The sequence below is a fragment of the Sus scrofa genome, chromosome 8 (genome assembly GCF_054392235.1).
Source record: "Sus scrofa isolate SSC_HxYL_T2T_F1_AM1 chromosome 8, Sscrofa_HxYL_maternal_Yorkshire_Landrace_v2.0, whole genome shotgun sequence".
Lineage (NCBI taxonomy): Eukaryota > Metazoa > Chordata > Mammalia > Artiodactyla > Suidae > Sus > Sus scrofa.
The window spans coordinates 118,245,267-118,272,189 of record NC_139390.1 but is presented as its reverse complement, the minus strand read 5'-3'; the positions used below and the strand labels follow the sequence as shown (position 1 = coordinate 118,272,189).

Genomic DNA, 26,923 nt, shown 5'->3' with positions numbered 1-26,923 from the left:
TTCTCTGGTTATTCTAACCTACCCTGAATAACCTCTCCTTACACTGTTGATAGTATATTTTGTGATATTGGTTTCATCAATCCTTATTCCTAGTATTATTTCTTAGATTTTAAGCATTATTATCATTATTTAAGATTCATATGCTCTATCTTTTCTTTTTAAAGTAAATTATAAGCTTCTTGAAGACACAGATTACACATCATACTCCTTGCCCCCTGCTCATCTTATTCCCAACAAGGAGCTGTGCCATCCTAAGACTTACTGAGAGTTCAGAAAGTCCTTGCTTAATGAAGGCTTGTTTGCTTGCAGATTGCTGTGCTTTTAGAGGTTGTGTATGTAAGGTGAGGCCTTAATCTTTAGTATCAGCTACTATTTTGGCTATTGTCAGTGCATCTACATTTTGTAGTAAATTACTTTTACTTTTAACCTGCTACTTTATAGCACTTAGAAGACTTCTAGATTATCATATGATATCAGATAATCAATCTTGCTAAAACTTTTTTTTTTTTTTTTTTTTTTTAGTCTTTTTAGGGCTGCACCCGAGGCATATGGACGTTCCAGGCTAGGGGATGAATCTGAGCTGCAGCTGCCGGCCTACGCCACAGCCACAGCAACACCAGATCCTTAACCCACTAAGCGAGGCCAGGGATTGAACTCGCACCCTCATGCATACTAGTCAGGTTCATTACCACTGAGCCGCCATGAGAACTCCTAAAACATAATATTTTAAAACAGGGTTTCATAAGCATATAAGGTCTAAAAGAAGGTTTAGGGCATGGGAGATGGAATAGACTTTGTGATGACTGTTTTCATAACTCTTTCAGATTTGAGGCTGCATTCTGGATGGTTAAACAAATTCTGTCATATAAAATAAGATATTACTAAATTTTTTATTTTTGGCTGCCCCACAGCACATGGAGCGCCCAGGCTAGGGATCAGATCCCAGCTACTGCCTCAAACTAAGCCGCAGCTGCAGCAATGCTGGGTCCTTAACCCACTGTTCTGGGCTGGGGATCAAACCTGAGTCCCAGCACATCAAAGACTCTGCTGATCCTGTTGCACCACAGCAGGAGCTCCTAAAATTTGATGGTAGTTATACTTAAATAGTCATATCAAAATAACGATGGGCATATATTTTTTAATTTAATAGGAGAGACTTTCTTCATTCTCCAAGCTGAACCTCATAGAATGCTTTAATTTTGACTGAATCATTATGGACTTAGTTTTGCAGATTCAGAAGCTCAGTTTGATTAATTCATCCCTGGTCAATCAAGTCTTCGAAGACTTATTCACATAAACCATACATATAAGAATGCTAATTTGTTAATTTACATAAAAATACTGGCCAGGGTGAATAGAATATTTACTTCAGCTAATTAGATATCACTTCCAGGAAGAACGTTTACTTAATAAGGGTAAAGAGAGAGTTAAGGTAGATCAATTATTTTAGAGATGTCATCAAGCTGTGATGGCTTTGCATACTGCATTAACCAGGGGAGTCTTAATATTGCATTTAGAGGCTATCAGTATCGGCTTGATGCAACCACTTCTTGTAGCTCCACCTCTTCCCCTCTCCCAACTTGATCCTGGACTCTTCTGCTGAATCTTTTGCATATAATCAGAAGACACAGAAAGAAATTGAGGGCTAGGCCGAGAAATGCATCTCTTATTTATGTTCACATTTTATGTTCAGTTGTCAATCGTATGTTGCCACCTAACTCTAAGGGAGCCTAATAGAGTCTAGCTGTGTTACCAGGAGGAAATGTGATAAATAGCCAATAGGTCTCTCCACACACATTGTTCCTTATAAGAGCAGCTCTGCCAAATGATCTGGAACACATGTACCAGCTCAGGTGAGCACCTGCCTCCCCAGGCACACTGGGGACATACTGACAGAGCTGCACTATCCGCTCTCCTTGGCAAATATTTCTTCTCAGTCACCAAAACCATTGCCAATGATAACCCTTCATCGTGACAATAGTGTTGCATTTTTTCCAGATTATATTACATATTAATCCTGTAGCTTTCTTTTCAGGGAGATTCTCTAGGTCACTTGCTGGGATTTAGATGAGACTCTATAATTATTACTAACACAGTCATTAATACTTCCTTGAATAAGTAATTTGTTGACAACATTGCCACAAAGTGATAATCAATCTGTTTTACAATGGATCATATTAGTCTTAGTTTCAGATATTGAACTTTTCTTCCTTGACCCCAAATTCTGATATTGCACCCTACTTGAAATTTTTAGGTCTCCAAATATAAACTGTGTGTCATTAGTTAAAAAAACAACAAAAAACAAAAACAAAAACTACTCTTGTATCTTTCAGTTGTTTTACTGTTAAGTGATACACAAATTTAAGAAGACAGATATAAACTATCATTTTACAGAGAAAAATAAGTTGCTTTAAAGGATCAATGCAGCACACTATTTACATGACAAAGGAAAAATGTTTCCTTCTCTAGCAATTTTAGGCTATTACAAGCTGTCTACTTGACTGAAGTTTGTTACAATTATTTATATAAAATAGTATGTTAAAGAACTGTATGTGTGCTTTGTTACTGAAACTGAGTCGAAATTAGCTTCTGGATGAAATTTCAAAAAATTATCAGACAAATAATAGAAGGAAAAAATTTTCTAGAAAGAGCTTTATCCAGGAAGAATTCATTCACCACTGTTATGCATAAAACTAGTAAGCAACAGCACAAAACAATTAATAAATTGAATGAGAGAGTACTATGTGGCCATTAAATCTGTATCTTCATATATATAATATATATATATATAATGAAATTGTGAATTATTTACAATATAATTTCAAATGAAAGGGATTTCTAATCATAAAAATAGTAAGGTTCCATTATGTGTAGTGTGGGTTCGTATATGCATATATATGGAAGAAACACACACGAGATAAAAATGTAATGTCAAACTGGTGATGGGTTATTTTTATATTCTTCATTATACTTTTTGTAATTTCCAAATACATTATTTGGAATGAAAAAAAAGGAACACATAATATTGCTATAATCAGAAAAAACTTAGTAGTAAATGGAGAAACAGAAGGAAATATACACCCTTACTTCTGTGCACCATCTGGAATAGGCATCAGTATTTTAGTCCTACTTGCTTCATTATGTAACTAAACAACCCAACAGTATTTTGTTGTTGACAACTGTTCTGAGAGTAGCATGAACTTGGAAAGTCCGGTAACTACTGACTTCCTGGATCTCAGCTTCCTCATCTATAAAGTGAGAAAAACCACAGTAACTCTAGACAGGCTTAACTAGGCATATATAAAGCACACTAAAATACTGCAGTATTTAGATGGATTGCCAGGAACTTCTCGATGTTATTTATATTTGCTTTCCTATTTATAGAACTGGCTGCATATCCCCTTTCATAATAATGGGGACAGCTACCATCTGTTGGACATATAACTATGTGACCAACACTTTACCTATGTTATCTTATTTAATCTTCACGACAGCCCTGTGAGAGATTTTTATCGTTATTTCCTTCATGGTGAAGTGGGACACAGCGAGGTCAAGCGATTTGGCCAAGATCACACAGCTAGTAAGTCATAGAGCAAGGATTTTACCCTAGATCTGTCAGACTCGAAAGTCTATGCTCTTTCTCCTATAACATATGGCTCTGTGCTTAGTGAGAGGCTCTCCTCCTGATACAAACATTCAAAGTATATGGCTGCCAAAAGATTAGCTTCCTTTCAACAACTTGTCCATGGGAGAATGACAAGGAAAGATAAATGCTACAGGAGTGAGGTGAAGGTTTACAATTTGTCAAGACTCTACTCTGAACATTCCTAAAGAAACTTATTGTCTTGTTGAAGAGTTTACTCATATAGGATGAAAAACTACTGCGTCCTGGATATCTTTCAAACCTTGTGAACACTTCCAAAATTTAAATCACCTTTCCTCCCAGACTGACTCATCTTCCTCTGCTCTGTAATGGCAATACCATTATTCATCCAATCATGAAAGCTAATTTTCCCCTCCTCTAACAGTCCACATCAAGCAGAAAAAGGATGGTGTTGATTTTACTGGTGATGTGTCTCTTGAATATATCACCTATTTTCATCATCTCCACATAAGCTCTCATTCTTTCTTACCCTAGACTATTATAGTAGACTCCAGAATCTCCTTCAACTGTATCCCCATACCACCTTCAAAATTATCTTTCTAGAAAGGGGCTTGAGCATATTATTTCCCTGCTTAAAACTCTTCTCTATTCTTACCATCTCTCAGAAGATGAATTTCTTATCATAGCATGATCCTTCACACTGAAGCCCCACTTTTATTTCCAGCCTCATCTCCTATTTTATAATACCACATCCCACACTGTCACTCCATTAAGCTATTTGAAATTATTTAAATATATTAAGTATTCTCACATTATTATTTAAATTACATATTGTCCATGCAAACGAAAGAATTATGAGTTAAAAAGTAAAAGTATGGGAGTGCTGTTAATAAACCCTGGTCATATCAGACCCCAGCTATCAGTTTAAGTGAGTAGTTTTAAAACATATACCTTTTGGGAGTTCCCCTCGTGGCTCAGTGGTTAACGAATTCGACTAGGAACCATGAGGTTGCAGGTTCAAACCCTGGCCTCACTCAGTGGGTTGAGGATCCGGTGTTGCTGTGAGCTGTGGGGTAGGTCGCAGATGCGGCTCAGATCCTGAGTTGCTGTGGCTGTGGCGAAGGTCAGCAGCTACAGCTCTGATGAGACCCCTAGCCTGAGAACCTCCATATGCCATGGGTGCAGCCCTAGAAAAGACAAAAAGACCAATATATATATATACACACACATATATGTGTGTGTATATATATATATATCTTTGTTCCTTCAACACCAAGCTTCCAAAATCTATATACTAGAACCCCATGTAAATACTGGATGCTACTTTAGAAAGAAAGTTGATTTGGTAAATCCATTGATGAAAAGGCATTGATGTAATCAAGTGAAATAAGGAAGTAGGAAACTTTCAAAGATAAATAAAATCGGGAGAATAAGTATGAAACGGACTATAAGATCAAGAATGTTGTATTTGGATTTTAGTCCATTTGCAAGCCTTCTTGACATTTTAAAAGCATTACTCTCAAATTACTGTTCTGCTTAGCAATCACCATTTTCATCGATTTGAATGTTGATTTTAATAAACAAAGTCTTCATTAAATTTTGCATTTTCACCCTCTCCCCAGGCTGCCCTAGGGAATATTCTTTGTGTAATTAATCCATTATGATTAATAATATGTGGATTAACCCCAGAAGGCATGGGCTTCTGTCTTTAAGCATTGTTCCTTTATTTATTAAAGGATTGACAAGCACAGAATTATTTCACCCATATGACAAGCTTCTGCCAGGAAGAAGTCTAAGTCACAAATTAGAGGACACTTATTTACATTACTTATTTCTTTTTCAGCTCACGCACTACTGTGATATGTTAAAATTAGGCAACTAAGTAAGAATTAGGCTTTGGGGCTTTGGATCCAAATCAAACTTGACTCCTTGAGCTAACAGTTCTTTTCTTTTCTTTTTACCCTCTGGGTTTAATTTCTCTGTGTTTACAGTATGAGCAAACATGTTTCTCATTAGTGTTTATTTATGACCACAGGAATCACTTTGAACTCTTCTAATCCTAATGGAAACGCTTTTCTCAAAATAAACCCAGATCATATTGGGTTTTATCGTGTAAATTACGAAGTATCAACTTGGGAATGGATAGCTACCAATCTTTCCCTCAACCACAAGGTAAGAGTAGCAGTGGTTGTGAATTGTTTTATTTTTGTTCTAAGAACAGCATCTTAATGGTATTAATTTTTCAACACCTTTCGCTTTAAGATTCATGTTTCTTACCTCTTTTTCTTCCTCCTTCCAGGACTTTTCAACTGCTGATCGTGCAAGTCTTATTGATGATGCTTTTGCCTTGGCAAGGTGGGTTTTGGAATGAGATTAGATTATTTAAAACAGTGTGAATTTGTCATAAATCTTTTTTTAATGAATTACAACAAAGTTTAAATATTAATTTAGAGTTTAAAATATCAAAAGCCACTATTTAAGACATTATTCTTTTCTTTAGCTTTCTATTTTAAAACTAATATGAGCCTCATAGCTAATACTGATATCAACCTCTTAATATACACAAAACTCACCTATCCTGTCAACTTTAAGTAGGGTTTGTCTGATTCAGAGTCCTTGAGCTAATGAGGAGTGACACTTGTAAATGCTCAAAAGAGTATCTTCACAATTTGATTTAATAAAAAGACAAATAATATATTTCATTAACTCACTTCTCTGAGTCCAAGTCAATTGTAAGATTTTATGGGTAGAGTTGTCAAATCTTGGTCAGGTCACTGGGGTAAGAAGAATGAGACATGGCACTCTAGGATTAAGATACCGTTTAGGAAATGTGAGTTTTTTTTCCTCATAGCCTGAAGGTAACTTAGACTTAGAAAAAAAAAATAATAACCTACACCTTGAAAAAAATAATTAACACAGACTAGGGTAATGTAAGAGTAGTAATCACAGAACCTTTGAGTTTTATTTCAGGTAATCTAACACTAGTAATTCAACAGGTATTTGTTGAATTTCTGATACTTTGGTAGGAGATAGGGACAGAGCCAACCTGCTTTGCTGGCTTTGTAGTGGCCCCATTTTAGACACAGATGATATACTACTTTCTCAGAAGGTCTCATGGCCCCTTTGTCTGGGTTCGGTGTTCCTTTTAAGGGCTCCTGTGTTTCCCATAATATTATATTGTCATCGCTTATTAATTATTCATCTCATCCATCAGACTCTAAGTTTTGTGAGAGTAGGCACCCAGATCATGTTCCTATTGATTTTATCCCCAACTCCTAACTGTGCCTAGCCCCTAGTAGTTGCTCATTAAATATAATCTGAATACATGGGTGGAAGGGTAGTAAAACAGCACTAAAGGCATGGGAGCCCTATTTTACAGAGACTCCCTAGATGGTATAAAAGAAGTCAGAAAACCTTTGTGACATTTTCAAGGAGGGGAATTTAAAGGGTTAAAAAACAGACTCTCAAACCAGACTAAAATCCTGGTTCTGCATAACCTCAAGAAAGTGTCTTAACCTCTCTGTGCTTCAATTTCCGTATTAGTAAAATGGAGATGACCTTATAAGACTCTTGTGAGGAATAAATGCAAGAATGCACATCAAGTATCCAAAACATTGCCTGGCCCTTCAGGAAATGCTCAATAGATTGTATTACTTGATCAAAAGGCATCCACACTGATTAGTAGCAGCAAAGAAGCATTTACAAAAGCTCTTCCAAATTTACAATCTAGATTCCCTTTGTAGGTAACAATCTTATTCTCTTTAGTGAATCACCAAGTTAATCCCCTGGATATGTAACAGATTAATTATTTTCATTATATTACAGGATGTCAATCACTCATCTAATAAATATTTATTGAGCACCTACTCTGTACCTGGCACTATGTAGACTGGGGAAATTAAGTGGTAAAAGATGATCAACATTTTTAAATACACTAAGACTATTTAGTGTTTTTTAGGAAAACTCTCCTTTGCGTGCATCATGACCTTTTCCACAGCTTAGAATATTGGCTGTTAGAAATTACACAGAAGTGTAACATCTTTATAATTTAATTTCCATCGCAACACAATCCAGACAGTTCTTTTGCTTTAAGAAGTGAAAGCCTCTTGAATAGCTTTCTCTGAGAAACTGTGTACAAAGCAGATAATTCACACCACTTACGACTTTCTCACATTTGTTTAGCCCCTTGGTCATAGTCCCATAAAATTTTGAAGAGCTTCAGAAGGGAAGAAAGTAAAACAAATTTGAAAACCAAAAAAAAAAAAAAAAAAAAAGAATCACACAGCAACTAATCCCGAAAATACCTGAGCTATCACCTGAAATAGTGCCTGAGCTATTGAATTATCACCCAGTTTCTTTCTACAAAACATGAGGGGAAAAGGGCTTGGAGAGAAACAGACCCAACCTGTGTTGGTTAGAGTCACATCCAGATCACTCTGAAATTTGAGAGAAAAGCAGAAGTGTATAGTTAGATAGATAAGTGTCTGTGGTAGGATTAGAATTTACACAGCTCTACTCTGCTATTCAAAAAGAAATGTTACCTATCATATTTCATCAGCAAGACTAAAAGGGCAGATCTAAAAATAAATATATTCTTGATTCCACTGCCCCCAAATTTGAGGAGCTAGTACTCTTACTGCCCTGGATGGAATATCCACCTGAGCACATTCATTGAAGATAAGGCGTAGAAACACACCCAGCCATTCTGAGTCCCCCACACAGGCTCAGTTCAATTATATGCCCTGCTGGTAAAACCCTTAACATTTTCAACTTCGTTTAAAGTTTCTTCCAGGCCCCAGCCCAGGCTAGTTTCAGGCCAGGCATCTGCAATGGGAACAAGGTGCTTGGTTTCCTCTCCATTTTGCTGCATGGAACTTCTACGTCTCACCATGCTGCCTGGGACTGCCCCAGAGAGCTAAGGCAACGAGGCAGGACAACAGATGAATGGAAGAGCTTGACATGCCTTTTGGTGCTCTCTGAACCTTGTAGATGTTTAACACTGATTCTTTTCCTTGTGTGCTGCTTCCATGGACTCTGCGCCATCCACACTCATTCCCTGGCCAAGGGTCTTTCTCCTACAGTTCCCTTGAGGTGAGGAAGTGAAAATGTCTGAACTGCATCTGGTCCATAGGAAGTAGTCACATATCCTTTCTCCTGACCAAGTCAGGAAGGATGGCCCACCTCACACAGTCCTACCTCTTCCCTTGGAGGTCAGAGCAGTAGCCAACCACAGTCTCCCATCCTTTAGGTTTCTTGGGACATCAGACACCAGGCCACTGTGACCCCAAGCTCCAAGATACTCAGATAAAACTCTTCAAGTAGTCCCATTAAAGCCCCCTTTCTAGGCTTGATGTGTGGGAAAAATCATCCTACACCTCCCCCAGCTCCCTGAGGGAGGAAAGCATTCACAGAACACTGAGAGAGTCCTCCAAAAGCTCTCTTCCAAAATGTTTCTCTCTCCCCCTTAGCCTCTCCATCTCTTCCACAGGCTTGTGGTGGGTTATCACCCGAGGGTCACAAAACCTTGTTCCTGCCCATGTGAGTCCTGACTGGGTGGGCCTGCATCTTACTCTGGAGGATGTGCCAAGGTCCTGGTTTGGGGACCTTGTCAAAACTGAGACAGAAAAATCCCTTTTTTTGTCCATTCGGGGTTACAGTAGATTTATTTTCCCTTTTATTTTTTTGTTTTGTTTTGTTTTGTCTTTTTAGGGCCGCACCCACGGCATATGGAGGTTCCCAGGTTAGGGGCTGAATCGGAGCTATAGCCACTGGCCTACTCCAGAGCCACAGCAACACGGGATTCAAGTTGTGTCTGTGACCTACACCGCAGCTCACGGCAACACCGGATTCTTAACCCACTGAGCAATCCCAGGAATCGAACCCACAACCTCATGGTTCCTAGTCAGATTCACTTCCACTGAGCCACCAGGGGAACTCCTATTTTCCATTTTAAATAATTTATATTGTGCTCTGCAGCCCTTTGTGTGCCAAAGCCAGGAGAGGAGTGAGGAACAGCATAAGGGAAAGCAGAGAGAACTGGCTAGCAAGCCCACGGGTGGGAGCAGGAGTCCCTGAGTGAGGGAAGAATGGCAGAGAGGATGGCTTCAAAGGCCACCTGCGCTAATGATCCAAACAGATTTGCAGTCAGGCTTCAAGGTGCAGGGGCTCCAATGATATCCAAGGTGACGGTCAGGTTAGCAAATAAAAACCAGTAAGTGAACATTAGCCACACCAAGATGAAAGACCTCTAGGTATACCAGACTTAGCATTTTATAGGTATTTACACAGCTGACCAGAGCACAACACAGAACTGGATAAACAACTTTTCCTAGCCCCTTGAGGGCTGCCTTTTAAAAGAAGGGAGAATCGGGGAATGGGGAAAGACTCCAAAAGGAAACTAGGAGTCCTAGTTGATCGCAAGGATACTATTCCAAGTCAGAAATCCAAATTTAATTAGTACGTTAACGTCAAGAGACCAGACACATGAGTTTTCAAAACTCTCCGCACCATCTGAAAGCTTTGCTGAAGAACGAGAGACCATGGGGTCAGTTCCATCCATCTAACCACATCTCTCAACAGTTTCTAATGTCCCATTCAAAAGCCACGTTTGATAGGGCACTATGCTTCACTCAAACTTCTCTGAGAAGGACCATGCAGTCTTTCCAGGTCACACCCAAGGAAGCAAAAACAGATCTTTTGTTACAAGATTCCCCAACCTAAGATAGGAGAGCAAGAATTCCATCATAGGACCTCTTCTTTTCTTCGTCTTCTTCATAGAGTTTTATGGGACCTTTCTTTAAGTTATAGCCTCTATCCTCTCTACACTATAAATTATAGGACAGCTCTAGGACTGAAGTCCCTCAGGCTGGACTCTTACTATAAATGAAAGACTCTTGAATAAGGAAAATTCTCAACCAAGTCTGGCTTTCAGAGCTGCCATGTGTCCGTGGATTTACCAATAGTTTGAGACTCAAAGCAGAGTAAAAACGCTATCTTAGGTTGACATTCCTCAAAGCAGAGTCTGAAGCGGCGTTGTTGTGGCTGTGGTGTAGGCCGGCAGCTACAGCTCTGATTAGACCCCTAGCCTGGGAACCTCCATATGCCACGGGTGCAGCCCTAGAATAGACAGACACAGACAAAAACAAAAAAACAAACCTAGGCTAAAATTTGAGGCATTACAGATTTCTGAGAACAGTATTTCAAAAAGGTTCTAGAATATTTTCTAAGAAGGAAGAAACTGGATTCTTTAAATTTTTAAATAGCAATAGCAACTTCACATTTTTTTGAGGAACAGAATCTATTTTTATTTATCAATTTTGTTGGGAAATGTAGGAAAAAGGAGATGTTTTCATGGGAAATATAAGTTTATGGGAATGATTTAAGCATGCATGAGTACTCTTATATTACTATTCATAACAAATGTAAAAATAATTCAATAAGATACATTTATAATGGTGCATTTGCATATTATAATCAGCTTGTAAACCTAAAATTTAAGTTTCTATTTGTCATTATTAACCATATAGCTAAGTGGCTTTTGTTTTATCTAAAATTTTACCAAAGCAATTTTTCAAATGCATACCTTAATATTCTGTCTTCTTCTTTATACTGAACATACGAAAGCACTAATACATCATTATGAACAAATCTCTTTGATTGGGCCTCAACAGTAATGCATTCTCTTAATTATTTAATGGAAGGATTTTCATTAACATTGAAGTCTATGATCTCCATATTAGTACTTGCAATCAAAGGAAACTAGTCTATGGTTTTTAATTAACTGTGGGCTTTTTTTTCTTTCTTAGAGCTCAACTTCTAAATTATAAGGAGGCTCTGAACTTGACCAAGTATCTCAAAATGGAAGACGAATATTTACCATGGCAGAGAGTCATTTCAGCCGTAACCTATATTATTAGCATGTTTGAAGATGATAAAGAGCTATACCCTATGATTGAAGTAATGTTAATGCTATATCTTATGAAAGTAGATGTTTAGCCATCAACAGAATAGGTAGATTTCTGAGAGAAGTGACCCATGGGAGACACGAAAGCATAGCTTGCCTGCCAAGTGAAATCAAAGGAAATTACAATTAGTTGACTAATCAAACCAAAGAGATGCTACTTTTTTTCAGTGTGAAATGTATCATTATTTCTGGTTCAGTATACCACTTATAGGTGTATTTTAGCATTAGAAAGAATATAACAATTAATATTTTATTTATTTTATTATTTTTATTATTTATTATTTATTTATTTCAAAATAAACATTTGAAACCATGGATACAAACTAGATCTTATGTTTAATGGATTCATCTATGTTAAAGTGAATTTATTCTTATCAAAATATGACATCATTTTTCCTTATTCTTACTGTTGTTATTTTCACAATGAGATTTTATTATGAGATAGTAATTCTAAATACTTTTATTGGCTTTGTGATTTCTTTGTGGCACTTTGGCACTTATAATTTTAAACAAATTCTGGATTCCAGTCTCCAGCTCTTCCACTTTCTTTATGGAAGAACTTGGACAAATGATTTCTTACTTGGGAGTCTTTATTTACTTCATACAATAGTAATGGCAGCACTTGGCTGCCTATGGTAATGGGATAGTGAGAATCATACACTATAAATAGTCTTTGTAAATCCTAAGGCAATACACTAATATTAGCTATTATTATTTCATCAATACTTGAGCAATTTTCCTTAGTGCAGTAAGTATGTCAGGTGTTACTCTATTTATTACAAATATTAACTAAGAAGTGGAGATTAAAAGGGGCTAACCCAAAGTTCTATAAAACAGAGAATGATCCATGATGTCATCTTCAGAACTGAAGTAAAATTACAACTTTTCTAAGGAAAATCCCAAAGTTCTCTGAACCAGTAGTGAAAAAGATTACAACAGGGAACTGTAGACTATAATAAATGGGGGACTGCCACTAAATAGTAAATGGTTACTCATTGTGCATGGTGCTTTTATTTCAGAAATACTTCAGAGATCAAGTGAAGCCCATTGCAGATTCTCTGGGATGGAATGATAATGGAGACCACCTCACAAAGTTATTTTTTACCTTTTATACAATTAATATTCATTTAATATTTGTGTGTTAAGACATGTTGAAAAGTGCTCAAGGCCCCAGATCTGTGTATCTTTGTTTTCTTAGGTTACTCCGCGCCTCTGTATTAGGGTTCGCATGCAAGATGGGAGACAGCAATGCCTTGAACAACGCTTCCCATTTATTTGAGCAGTGGCTAACGGGGACTGTAAGGTGACTGTTCACCATGTTTTCATTTCTAGAAGGCTTTCAACTCAGAAATGAGGAATTAAAATTTCTGAAACACCATTTCTTCTCCTAGTCTTCCTGTAAATCTCAGGCTTCTGGTATATCGGTATGGAATGCAGAACTCTGGCAATGAGACTTCATGGAACTACACTCTTAAGCAATACCAGGAAACTTCCTTAGCTCAAGAAAAAGAAAAGCTACTGTACGGATTAGCATCAGTGAAGAATGTTGCTCTTTTGTCAAGGTAAAATGGAGCATTAAAAAAATTATATGAATGGTACTTGATAGTTTTATGTCACAGTCTCTTAAGATGCTAATTAAAGGATATGTCTCTAAGAAAATCCATTAAAAGTTATTTTCCTGGTAAGAAACAAAATATCCATGTTAAGAGTGGCTTACACAATACAGACATGTAATTTTATATTTAAAAAAGTCTGGAGGTAGATAGTTTCCAGTTGTATAGAGTGGTTCAACATTTTTTCACCCAGGACCGACACTCTTTCCCTTTCTTTTCTGCCATCCTCAACATGATGGATGTCTTATGACTTCCAGAGCTCTGAACATTTTATTTTCACACAAATATGTTCAATGGAAGAAGGAGAGGAGCAAGAGTTCCTCCTCATAAGTCTCTCTCTTTTACGCTCTTAAGAGGTCAGTTATCTCTACTTCCCCTCATAATCAAGAACTGATCAACCTTGATCATTCTGGGTTATCCCACTGAAGCATTTTCTGACTAGGATGAACTTGAATTCCTTTGATTTGAGCCAGTCATGATACTCTGAGGCTGGGGAAGCAGTCTACCTTACCCAGGATCAAGGATATCTTGATCCAAGTCCAGAACAAAACTGGGCTCTAATACAGAGAAGGAGTGTCTGTCACAACATTCTTACACACACACACACACACACACACACACACACACACTGCACACACGGTATTTACATTCCACTCAGAAGGTACAAAGACTGCTTGAAGCCTATCTATGAATCTTCTTCCACTCCATACCTATGGCCTAAATCAACTAGCTTCCACCTTATTCACTTTTTGCTTAGGTATGGTTTCTGAGTTATTTATTTTATTTGTTTAACCAAGTTATGATGTCCTTTCTATGTACAGTTATACAGACTGTGGGAATAAAAATAAATAAGAATGACATCTATCCTTGATAAACTTATAGGTTCATGGGAGAGGCAGAATATACATAAGAAATTATAAAACAATAATTAATTTATAAGGACTACCAGAAGCAATTTGCTTTTACTTAGCAGGGCCAATAATAAATACACTTTCACCATCTCAGCTCAGAGCTATATGTCAGTTTTCCTTCTCCCTACCCTAAGATAGTCTATCAAGAACTTAATCATCTTAACATTCCACAAAACATCATATTGATTCACTGCTTTGATAACTGTGCTAACTGAATATGATGAGAAAATTAGCAAGTGCTAGAAGTTCCCATGGTGGCTCAGCCAGCAGTAATGAGCCCGACTAGTATCCATAAGGATGGCCTCACTCAGTGGGTTGAGGATTTGATGTTGCCATGCGCTGTGGTGTAGGTCGCAGACGAGGCTCAGATCCCATGTGGCTGCGGCTGTTGCTATGGCCGTTGCTATGGCTGTGGCTGTGGGTATGGCTGTGGCCGGCAGCTGTAACTCCAATTCCACCCCTAGCCTGAGAACTTCCATATGCCACAAGTCTGGCCCTAAAAAGCAAAAAAAACTATACACACACACACACACACACACACACACACACACACATATACATACATATATACACATATATAGTAAAAATTCAGGAGCCTACCACTCCAGTGCAGTTTCTGAAGTTTAGGGGTCTAGAGTACGTTAAGATATTCTCTCTAGGTACAGCCACGGCATATATTTAACAAAAATATATTGATTTAGTCACTCAATTTATCTTGGACTTATTTGCATTATACTATAATTTTAGCCAATCAATCTAACAACGTAGGTTATATTAGAAAGTTGTTTTGTATAATATAAGGAAGAGCAAATAAGATTTAACTGTAATCCCATTTAAAATAAGAGTATAGGAGTTCCCGTTGTGGCGCAGTGGTTAACGAATCTGACTAGGAACCATGAGGTTGCGGGTTCGATCCCTGGCCTTGCTCAGTGGGTTAAGGATCTGGCGTTGCCGTGAGCTGTGGTGTAGGTTGCAGACGCGGCTCAGATCCCGCGTTGCTGTGGCTCTGGCGTAGGCCGGCGGCTACAGCTCCAATTGGACCCCTAGCCTGGGAACCTCCATATGCCACGGGAGTGGCCCAAGAAATGGCAAAAAGACAAAAAATAAAAATAAAAATAAAAATAAAAATAAATGAGTATAAGTAATTCAATTTACTGGTCCCTTTTTTTTTTTTAGTTTAATGGGGTAATAGGTAAATAGAAATTTTTCTATTTAATAAATACAACGAATTTTAATAGTTTAAACTGCAGTTTTTCTGAATTGTTTTTAGTACTTCCAAAATAATTTAATTTTTAATGTTCTTATTGTTTACATTTCATTGGTCCTCAAGATCCTAGGTTGTTCTTTATAAACAGTTAAACATTTTAGAAAATACTAAATTGTGTTTTATCATTTGTCTTATTTAATTAACTCTGTCAGTTGATGACTCAAGAACTGAATTACTAGAATGAAAGCTGGAGTTCCCGTCGTGGCGCAGTGGTTAACGAATCCGACTAGGAACCATGAGGTTGCGGGTTCGGTCCCTGCCCTTGCTCAGTGGGTTAATGATCCGGCGTTGCCGTGAGCTGTGGTGTAGGTTGCAGACGCGGCTCAGATCCCGCGTTGCTGTGGCTCTGGCGTAGGCCGGTGGCTACAGCTCCGATTGGACCCTTAGCCTGGGAACCTCCATATGCTGCGGGAGCGGCCCAAGAAACAGCAAAAAGACAAAAAAAAAAACAAAAAAACTAGAATGAAAGCTATGTTTTATTGGAATTTAGCTAAGGGTGAACATTAAAAGTTCATTTTGTATTGTTTTTCTGTCTGGCTTCTCTTAGGTATTTGGATTTGCTCAAGGACCCAAACGTTATTAAAAGCCAGGATGTGTTTACAGTCATTCGATATATCTCCTACAACAGCTATGGGAAGACTATGGCCTGGAACTGGATACAGCTCAACTGGGAATATCTGGTCAACAGGTGGGATGATCAGATAATGGTTTGTTGTTCTCTTTATCTGACACTATCTACAAGTTTTCTTTTCCTCTTTTCTGTACATTCTCTGACATCTATACAATATCTGAAATGGCATATTTTCAGAATTTTAGCATCACAGTATTTTCCTTCTAGGCAAGCAACATACTAGCTAATTTTAGGCATAATTCCTTTCCTGGAGAGTAGCATTTCCAGCTGATCTATAGAATTCTGAAATCTAGAAAGATGCCTAAATAGCATTATTTTTAGTTTGGTTAAAACAAGTTAATCTTGGAGTTCCCGTCGTGGCGCAGTGGTTAACAAATCTGACTAGGAACCATGAGGTTGCGGGTTCGGTCCCTGCCCTTGCTCAGTGGGTTAACGATCCGGCGTTACAGTGAGCTGTGGTGTAGGTTGCAAATGCGGCTCGGATCCCGTGTTGCTGTGGCTCTAGTGTAGGCTGGCGGCTACAGCTCCGATTAGACCCCTAGCCTGGGAACCTACATATGCCGCAGGAGCGGCCCAAGAAATAGCAAAAAAAAAAAAACCAAAAACAAGTTAATTTAATTCTGCCTCTTGTACTAGCACCTAGCATAAAGCCAGGCACATATTTAGTTCTCAATTAATCTTTAATGAAGACTAAATGAGAATTCCTGGACCTGGGTTCACATTAGAGCCCTACAGTTTACTGAGTTCATATGGATAATAACTTTTAACTCTCTTAACCAGATAATTAAACTTTAGGTATTTTGAAAAGTTCTTAAAAGCAAACTGTTATTTTCCCAGGCAACAGCAGTTTTAAAATAAGTGGCAAAGACAAGAGATGAGAGATGCTTTCCTAATTTCTTATTTTTTTAGCCCCATATGAAAAAAACTACTACTACTCTTGTCCATGATCCTCTAACTTTAATGCTTATTTCCATTCAAAAGATACTTCTTTAACAGAGTATAAAATAGAATATAGATTATATATCCCAAACAAATATGTAGGCATTGAGCAAAGACTTATACCATCTGTAATCCTACACCAAGAAATGACCTCTGTCATTCCCTCCTAATCTCTCCTGTCTTCCCATCAGCATTGCCTAGTGTATAATGACCACCTTATCAGAAATACTAACTGCAAAGATACCTTTTATTTCTATACTCTTTTCTACCCCACAATCAACCAGTGAGCCATTATGTTAATTCACATTTCTCTATCTTCCGAGATCCAAATTTTATCTCTAGCTCTCAAACAAGACACCCTACATTGCTTTTGCTTACTTGTGATACAATTTTACTTTTTCTGTTCTTGCAAAGATTGAGTGTAACTGCTCACCCATTTCTAATAAGATTGATTGGTATGCTTGTTTGTGTGGGGGGGGAGGGGTGTATATGATGCTTTTTCTCATCTGTGTATAATTTTTGTTTCAATGGAATGTTTGGTTTAGAATTAATAAATCTGATGAGAACATGCTCTTATCTGAAGGCAATAGTTCATATTATGTAAAGTAGTACCTTCCATTTTGAAAGATATATGCCTAATGACACATACCATGTATTTTGTCTTCATACTATTTTTGGCATATACTGCAGGAAACCCATATAGAGGAGGAATAATGCTTACTATTAAATTATTGTGAAAATATAAGTAAATAATGTTCTATTTTACATAATAAAATTAGCGTTTACTTATTTATTAAACAGTATTTCTCAAAGCCTAGTTGAATAGCTCTGGTGTGACATTTCAAATAATGGATATTTCATTCTCAAAAATTAGTTCATTGTTATACTCTTCAAAAATAATGAAATAGGAGGAGTTCCTGCTGTGGCACAGTGAGTTAAGCAGCAGCTTGGTCACTGCTGACGTGCGGGTTTGATCCCTGGCCTGAAACAGTGGATTACGGCTGACATTGACATAGCTGCAGCTGAGGTCATAGATGAAGCTAAGATTCAACCCCTGGCCTGGGAAGTGCCATATGCCATGGGTACAGCCAAAAAACAAAACAAAACAAAACAGGTGTTACACTGTCATAAAAGCCATAAACAGCTAATAAATCTATTAGACCTAATGTTGAATTTTTTGAAATTCAATGTTGAAAAATACATTGATAAACTATTTTCAGTACTAGTTCCAAAACACTCTCCCAAGGTTTTTATTATTTCTTCATATTCTAATGATCTAATTCTCATGAGGCATCATTTAAAATATCCTCAGGAGTTCCCGTCGTGGCACAGTGGTTAACGAATCCGACTGGGAACCATGAGGTTGCGGGTTCGGTCCCTGCCCTTGCTCAGTGGGTTAACGATCCAGCGTTGCCGTGAGCTGTCGTGTAGGTTGTAGACGCGGCTCGGATCCCACGTTGCTGTGGCTCTGGCGTAGGCTGGTGACTACAGCTCCAATTCAACCCCTAGCCTGGGAACCTCCATATGCCGAGGGAGCGGCCCTAGAAATAGCAAAAAAAAAAAAAGACAAAAAAATATATATATCCTCAAACATAAAATTATACAATAACCACGTCAGACACAAAAAAAAACAATAATTAGGATTAGTATGAATAAATATAATTTCCCCATTAAAACTGGATAATACAAATTAAACACAAATGAGCCAAGCTTTATCCAAATATTTCCAAACTCTTAAAAAACATTTTCCAGACTTTAGAATGAGTGCTTTACTGCCTCTGTATCTGAACAATTTCTTGTCATCCTAAAATAAATAAGCTGTTTTATAAATAAAGCTTTTGTTACATGATTTTTATGACAGCTGATGGCTACACTACTAATGTCCTTTCTAGTTTGAGACTTAACCATAAAGTACCAAAGATACTTGTGAAATTATTATTTGCTTCCATTTATTCCACCAAACTCTTACATGAAACTGTGAAGCTGGATGAAATCAATAAGCCAATATAATAGTCTGTGACAAAGTCTGAGTTTAACTTATTACTATGAATGAAAATTAAGTCAATAGGACACTACTGGAATCATTTAAATACTACTCATAAACAAAATAATGTAATAAGCATTTAATTAAAAGTTTTGTGTGCATCAAAATTATTTCTTCTGGATAACATAATAGTACCCATGTAAACATTAAATCCAAGAGGATGATTTTTATATAATTATTTTTCAAAATATTTAAGATATAATTAAATCCTTATGTTAGATTTTTTTTTTTTTTAAACTAGGGGTTGAATCAGAGCCGCAGCTGCTGTGCCACAGGCACAGCAACACCAGATCTGAGCTGCATCTGCAACCTATGCCACAGCTTGCAGCAATGCCAGATCCCTAGCCCACGGAGCAAGGCCAGGGATCAAACCCGTATCCTCATGGATACCAACCAGGTTCTTAACCTGCTGAGCTACAAAAGGAACTTCCTTATTTTAGTGTTAAAAGTAATTAATATGATAAATACACAGCATATTTCCTCTTAAATGGTACACTTTATATAATACTGGTTTCTTGGGATGAACATGTTTTGTTTTTATATTTCTAGTATTTATACAGGTAGTTTTGTTTTTATATCTCTAGTATTTATACAGGTAATTTTTATTCAATCTATTCATTGCTGGTTTCTAAATATATTCTTTAAATTTCAGTCACAAAGCATAAAACAGAAAAGGAATATTTTAGAAATTATAGGAAGTCACTGGAAAAATTATTTTCTTATCTGTAATAACAGACTTTTTTGAATCTGTAGAACATCATTACAGGAACTTAGTGTGATTTCCTTTTTTAAAATCCCAATTTCTTTATTATAAAGTGGGTGTGTATTATTTTGCACAAAATGCAGATAAGGATACAAAATCACCAATAATCCCTGTTGTGACATTGCTGTTTTTCCTTGGGTCATTTTTCTATGGTTGTTTATTTATTTACAGAAATGGAATCATGTTAGACGTGTGATTTTATAACCTGCTTTTTTTACATTATCCTGTACTATGGACATCTTTTCATTCTTTATGCTTCTTCAGTATTATTCTTAATGCTATGTCATATCTTGATGTCTAAATATATCTTAGTTTATGCAGTTGATCTCCATCTTTTGGATAATAAAATTGTTGCAAATTTTCCATTGTATAAATAATATACCAACATCTTTAAAACTGAAACTCTTTGTTCTCCTTGAATGTCCTCCACAATTTCCTTAGGGTACAAATAATACTAGAAGTAATAATGCTATATCAAAGGATGTGGTTTGTTGTTTGTTTGTTTCATTACTTTTCAGGGCTGCACCCATGGCCTTTGGAAGTTCCCAGGCTAGGGGTCAAATCAGAACCGCATCTGTGACCGACACCACAGCTCAGAGCAATGCTGGATCCTTACCCACTGAGCAATGCTGGGATCGAACCCAAGTCCTTATGGATACTAGCTGAGTTCATTTTTGCTGAACCATGATGGGAACACAATGATTTGTTCCTTTTTAGAGTTTCTGATGAATATTGCAAAGCTTTCACCCAGAACAAAATGTACTATTAATTTTGCTTATTTTTCCAACCTTTGTCAATACTAGTACTGTCATTTAAAAATATTCTTGCTAACTGAGTACATGAAAACTGCTATCTCATTTTAAATAATTCCTTCATTCAATAAATACTGTGGCGCATCTACTATGTGCTTGGCACAGTGCTTGGCACTGAAGGTACAATATATATAAGGACAAACAGATCTGGCTGGCTGACCTCGTAGAGCTTAGATTTTAATAATGGAGATCAAGATTAGGAACCACACAAATACATGTATTCTTAAAACTGTAATAAATACAAATAGAAGAGGTTCAGGGCACGCTGAAAGAGTATATATAATAGGGAAACTGACCAAATCAAGAGATGTTGGAGGTTAAGGACCTCCCTGAGGGAGTGATGACTGACCTGAATTCTCAAGGAAGGGCAGGAGGAAATTAGATGAACAGGACGCAAAGCATTCCTGGCCAAATGCCTACTGTCAGAAAAGAGGAAAGATGAGGGCGAGGCTTTTCAGGATCACGTTAAGATTTGGACTTTTGTCCCAAGGGCAATGATAAGTCACTAAAGGGTTTTAAGTAAGAAAGTAAAATGATCAACTTTACACTGAAAAGAAAGCTCTGGTGGTAAAGTAAAGCACAAACCTAGGTGGGGGTCAGAGTGATTCTGGGGAAAGCACTTAGAAAGCTATTGGAGTAGTCCCAGCGAAAGACAGTGGTAGACTGTACCATGGATGTAATGGTGAAGATGAAGAGATAATAACATTTAGAACCTGGTTGGCCAGAAATGGGAGACAAGTGAGGGAACAAGGATAAGGTCTATACTTCCAGAAAAAAAATGTCTGTGGAAGAACAGGTTCAGTTTGCTGTATATAATGCCTTTGATTCTCTTTTGAGATATTAAATTAGAGCCTGTCTCAAGGAAGTTATAGTCCCTTGTCAAATACTGATTAAAGTTTGAGTAAATTCAAGAATAAAAAATGCTCCCTAGCTTGGGAACCTCCATATGCTGTGGGTGCAGCCCTAAAAAAAAGAAAAAAACAAAAACAAAAAATAGAGAAACTACTATTTATGGAGTTCCCTTGGTGGTGCAGTGGAAACGAATCCGACTGGGAACCATAAGGTTGCGGGTTCAATCCCTGGCCTTGCTCAGTGGGTTAAGGATCTGGCGTTGCCGTGAGCTGTGGTGTAGGTCGCAGATGCAGCTTGGATCTGGCCTTGCTATGGCTCTTGCATAGGCCAGCAGCTGTAGCTCTGATTGGACCCCTAGCCTGGGAACCTCCATATGCCACAGGTGTGGCCCTAAAAAGCAAAAAAAAAAAAAAAGAATAATAATGCCCATTAGATTTATCGGTAACTCTAGGTTGTTCCCATTGCGGCTCAGCAGAAATGAATCTGACTAGCATCCATGAGGACGCAGGTCCCATCCCTGGCCTCTCTCAGTGGGTTAGGGATCCAGTGTTGCCGTGAGCTGTGATGTAGGTCACAGACGTGGCTCGAATCTGGCATTGTTGTGGATGTGGTAAAGGCCAGTGGCTACAGCTCAGATTCAACCCCTAGCCTAGGAACCTCCTTATGGGTATGGCCTTAAAAAGACAAAAAAAGTCAAAAAAATAAATAAAAAGATTTATCGGTAACTCTAAAAAGAGTTTTTCAGTGAAATCGTGGGGGCAGAACTCAAATTGAAGCAAGTCAATAGTCAGTAGTGAGAGCATGGAGACAAGAAATGTATGGAAGGAGTTCCCTTTTTGGGTCAGCAGTTAAGAATCCCGACTAGTAACCATAAGGTTGCGGGTTCAATCCCTGGCCTCACTCAGTGGGTTAAGGATCTGGCATTGCTGTGAGCTATGGTGTAGGTCGCAGACATGGCTCAGATCTGGCATTGCTGTGGCTGTGGTGTAGCCCAGTGGCTGTAGCTCCAGTTGGACCCCCTAGCCTGGGAATTTCCATACACTGCGGGTGTGGCCCTAAAAGGCCAAAAAAAAAAAGAAAGAAAAAAAGAAATGTAGGGAAGTCTCCTGAAAAGCTGAAAGAATATTAAGAGAGCTATACCAGATCAAGAGAGGATTTTTTCCTCATATGGAAGACATTTTAATATGTTTAATATTCTTAAAAGCTGATGAGAAAGATCTCGTGAAGAATGAGAGATTTAATATGTAAGACAGAAAAAAGATTTTTTAAAAATTAACGTTTTTGAAAAAGTGTAGGAGAAACAGGAACCAAAGCGCAGAGGACAGAAGGCAAGTAGGTATATTTGTATGTTTGTAAGCTAAAAGATGTAGAGGTTACTCTGTATTTTCTCTGTAAATTAGAAGGCAGGATCATATTTATGGGAAGGGATGGAAGGGGAACAGTGTTTGGAGGTTGTAGGAGGGTGAAAACATTTGAAAAGAGCAACTCAAAGAGGAAGAGCATGAAGTTCACTGGTAGCCTAGTGGGTTAAGGATCTGGCACTGGCATTGTCACTCCTGTGGCTCAGGTCACTGCTGTGGCGAGGGTTCAAACCCTGACTGAGGAACTTCTGCATGCCTTAGGTGCAGCTCCCTGCACACCCACACCCACCAAAAAAAAAAAAAAAAAAAAAAAGATTGGGGGTGGGGAGAGAATGCGTTGGCCAGGGTGATATGGAATTGTCAATGCGGAGGGCCTGTTTAAGATTGATATCCATGAATTTACAGTGAAACAATATGGAAAAAGTTAGGTAGCCTCTCTTGACAGAACTGGTATAGAGGACATGAGCAAGGAAAGTACAGAGAAAACTCCTAAAGCTGGAGTTTTGCTAGACACAAATTACTGAAATATAAGGGAGTTTAGGGCGTGGGCAAAAATGTTATTGAAAATGGTAGACCATGGAATCTAAATTATATAAGGAAATAAGTGAAAGGAAAGGAAGAGCTGATAATCCAGGAGAAAGTAGGGATAGTCAATGGGCTAGAAGTCCAAATTAAGACAAAGAATGGTCATAGTGGAAAGTCAAAGGTAAATTATGCCATGGAGTGTGCATATATTAATAATTTTAGAGGCAGAGTACTTATGGATGACTACAAGGTATGATAATGGCAATTGATGGCTGAGGTACAGTGAAGAAAATATATCATTTGAAATGAGGAAGTTAAGAAACTAAGGAAGTAAATTTGTTTAATCATCAACCATGTGGACCTTGAAATCATGTCCTGGAGTAGAAAGGATGACTAGGAGTCAGATGCCAACATGTATCATAAATGAGATGAAGGGGAATAGCTTAAGGAACAGAGGTTCTTAAAAAGAGAGTGAAGGAATGATGGTTTGGAATCCACAATGTGGAGCATGAGCCCAGCAATTCCCTTTCTGACCTAGTGCTATGGAGGATGTGGGAAAGTAAACATTCTCCAAAGAAGCTGTAGTATTCCCTGTAAAGGAGTTCCAAAGGGCTAGGTGGAGGGTTTGAGAGGTTGGGGAGCTCTAGAGAGCTAAGTCAGAGGCAAGGAGGTACACACATTACAGGGAGAGTGTTGAGCATAGATGCCTGAGAGTATTATGCTCTGGATAATGACTGATGACATTAAGAAAAGGGAAACTGCTTGCCTTAGACTTCTAAGAGAAGAGGGATGACATAATGGATTTAAATACAGTGGTGTCTGTGACAGGAGTGAGCAGTGGACCTAGTACACTAAAATTGTGGCTAATTATTAGAACATTTCATCTATTTCCACTGGTACATTTTTTCTTCACATTTCTTTTGCAAACTGCTGATTCATTCCTTTGCTAATTTCATGTTGGCATATTTCTCTCTATTACCAATCTGTGAGGGTTCTTTCTGTAGTGAAAATATTTGATTTTTTATAACACAATAAGAAATTTTCACTTTTGACTTTATGTCAACTTTTTTAGTATAATTTTTTAATGTGTATGTGACAAACTTAGTTGTTATCTTCATGATTTCTGCTTTTGTTATGTGATAATTTTTATGTATTTTTTAATTTATTTTTTTATGATATACTTGCTGGTTGGTTGGGGGTGGATAACACCCCTATAGCAATGGGGTGAGAGTGGGCCATATACCTTTCCTAATAGGGGGTAGGAAAGAGTAGGCCAGGTTGCTTCAAGGTGGTGGAGGAGCATTACAATGAGACAGGTGGGGCAATGATAAGGGTCCAGTAATTTTTTTTAATTTAATTATACAGTTTCATTATTTAATTATAATTATCATAAATTCTTTGATGGAGAGGAAATCAGAATGAGGTCTAAGAAGACTTCATTCCAAGAATGATGTCATATGACCCCCTTCATGGTGGATTATGCACTTATTTATTATGAGATATATTTCTTCTCCAGAGATTCCTTGTTTGTGTATCAATTGTAGATTTTTGGTTTGCAGTTATTCTGAAATTTTGACATATGTATATGAGATTGTTTTAAGTTGTTGGTCTCTTAATTGCAAGTTCATCTTCAGTATCCTGCATTTGTACCCACCTCTTCTCATGATTTCTGATTTTGGTGGTATAATTGTGCATGGGTGATTTCATACATTTACTGGTGAGCCTTGTCATTTGCGGAATTTTTGTTTCCTGCTGCTGTCTTTTCTTTCCTGCCTAGAGAAGTTCCTTTAGTATTTGTTGTAAGGCTGGCTCAGTGTTGCTGAATTCTCTCAGCTTTTGCTTATCTGAGAAGGCTTTGATTTCTCCTTCAAATCTGAATGAGAGCCTTGCTGGGTAGAGTATTCTTGGTTGGAGGTTTTTTCCTTTCATCACGTTAAGTATAACATGCCACTCCCTTCTGGCCTGCAGAGTTTCTGCTGAAAAATCTGCCCATAACCTTATTAGGGTTCCCTTGTATGTTACTTGTTTCTTTTCCCTAGCTGCTTTCAAGATGTTCTCTTTGTCTTTAATTTTGGTCAGTTTGATTAAGATGTGTCTCGGTGTATTCCTCCTTGGGTTTATTTTATATGGTACTCGTTGTGCTTCCTGGATTTGAGTGAGTGATTCCTTCCCCATGTTAGGGAAGTTTTCCGCTATTATCTCTTGGAATATTTTTTCTGTCCCCTTCTCTCTCTCTTCTCCTTCTGGCACCCCTATAATACAGATGTTGGTGCATTTAACATTGTCCCAGAGTTCTCTGAGACTCTCTTCATTTGTTTTCAATCTTTTTTCTCTTTTCTGTTCTGCATCCGTAATTTCCACTAATCTGTCCTCCACCCCGCTTATTCATTCCTCTGCCTCCTGTATTCTGCTGTTAGCTGTTTCTAGTGAATTTTTTATTTCAGTTATTTTATTTTGCATCTCTTCTTGTTTAAGTTTTATATCTTGTATCTCTTTGGTCAGTGTTTGCTGTAAGTTATCCATCTTTGCCTCTAGTTTATTTCCAATGTCTTGCATCAACACTCTAAAGTCTTTTTCCTGGAGGCTGAGAATCTCCTTATTGCTGAGCTGATTTTCTGGGGTTTTTCCTTTCTCCCTCATCTGAGTTATAGTTCTCTGTATTTTCATTTTTATAGGTTTTGGTGTAGTGACCTTTTTACAGATAATAGAATTGTAGCCTCTCTTACTTCTGGCGTCTGACCCCCTTGTGGCTGAAGTCAGTGTGGGGGCTTGCTGTAGGCTTTCTGATGGGTGGGGCTGATTATGATAATTTTTAAATGTAAAATACTTCCTACTGTTTACCTCTTTATATATTGATATATTTTCCTTTATCCTTCTCCAATATTCCAACAGTTCAAAGTTTATATACAGTTCTTGTGGTTTTTCTTACATTGTGATTAGTCAAAATTTGACCTGTATCACAATACTTTGTACTTTGGTCTATAGAGAAAATTCTGCTTCTTGCTCTTAGAGAGAAAATGCATAAGGGATAGGAATAGAGTATCATCTCTAAACGCTATCTTTGTACTTAGCTTCAAGTGTCTGTGCTTAGCCAGGCTGATATAGATCATAACCCCAAAGATGCAAGTGGCTGATACAGCTTTTTGAAAGCAGAATAAATAGCCTATATTCAAATTTCTGTACCTGCAGGAAGACACACAGAGTATTAGTTAGGATGAAGTTATAGAGCTATTCTGCTGTAACAGAAACACAGAAATATAGCAGCATAAAGGACAAAAGTAATTATTTCTCACTCAGGTTGGTCTCCTAAAGTGAGCATTCCAAGTTACGAGGGTAAGGCCTAGGATCTTATTCCATCTGTGTGATTGAAGCTTGGAGGAAGGGGAGGGAAAAAAAAGAAGCCCAAGGCAAGCAATTTCCCTTTACTTAAGCTAGGAAATAATCAAATTAATCACTTTTGTTCATTTTCCACTGATAAGAATTAGGTCACCTGTCTACACCTAGCTATGAGAAAGGCTAAGAAGTGTAATCTGCCTGTGTGTAGGAAAAAAAGAGATAGATCTGGAGAATACAACAAGAAGTCTACCCTCTCTGGGGAAGTGGTGTGGATCTATCTACAAAAAGAACTGCAAAACTTT

The 26,923-nt window shown here is 37.7% G+C and overlaps 3 protein-coding genes across 28 annotated transcripts in view; 1 reads left to right on the top strand and 2 right to left on the bottom strand.

Annotated features, from left to right (window-relative positions):
* The window catches only part of CASP6 (caspase 6), a 1,021,045-nt gene that overhangs the window by 742,915 nt on the left and 251,207 nt on the right, over positions 1–26,923 (bottom strand). The gene's annotated exons all lie outside the window — the stretch shown is intronic.
* The window catches only part of ELOVL6 (ELOVL fatty acid elongase 6), a 465,493-nt gene that overhangs the window by 395,503 nt on the left and 43,067 nt on the right, over positions 1–26,923 (bottom strand). The gene's annotated exons all lie outside the window — the stretch shown is intronic.
* Positions 1–26,923, top strand: part of ENPEP (glutamyl aminopeptidase) — a 93,286-nt gene that overhangs the window by 63,995 nt on the left and 2,368 nt on the right. Inside the window, exons 12-18 of the mRNA NM_214017.1 lie at positions 5,640–5,776; positions 5,904–5,959; positions 11,410–11,560; positions 12,587–12,660; positions 12,766–12,870; positions 12,959–13,129; positions 15,906–16,046. Of these exons, the coding sequence (NP_999182.1) occupies positions 5,640–5,776; positions 5,904–5,959; positions 11,410–11,560; positions 12,587–12,660; positions 12,766–12,870; positions 12,959–13,129; positions 15,906–16,046 (835 nt within the window). The remainder of the gene's footprint in view (positions 1–5,639; positions 5,777–5,903; positions 5,960–11,409; positions 11,561–12,586; positions 12,661–12,765; positions 12,871–12,958; positions 13,130–15,905; positions 16,047–26,923) is intronic.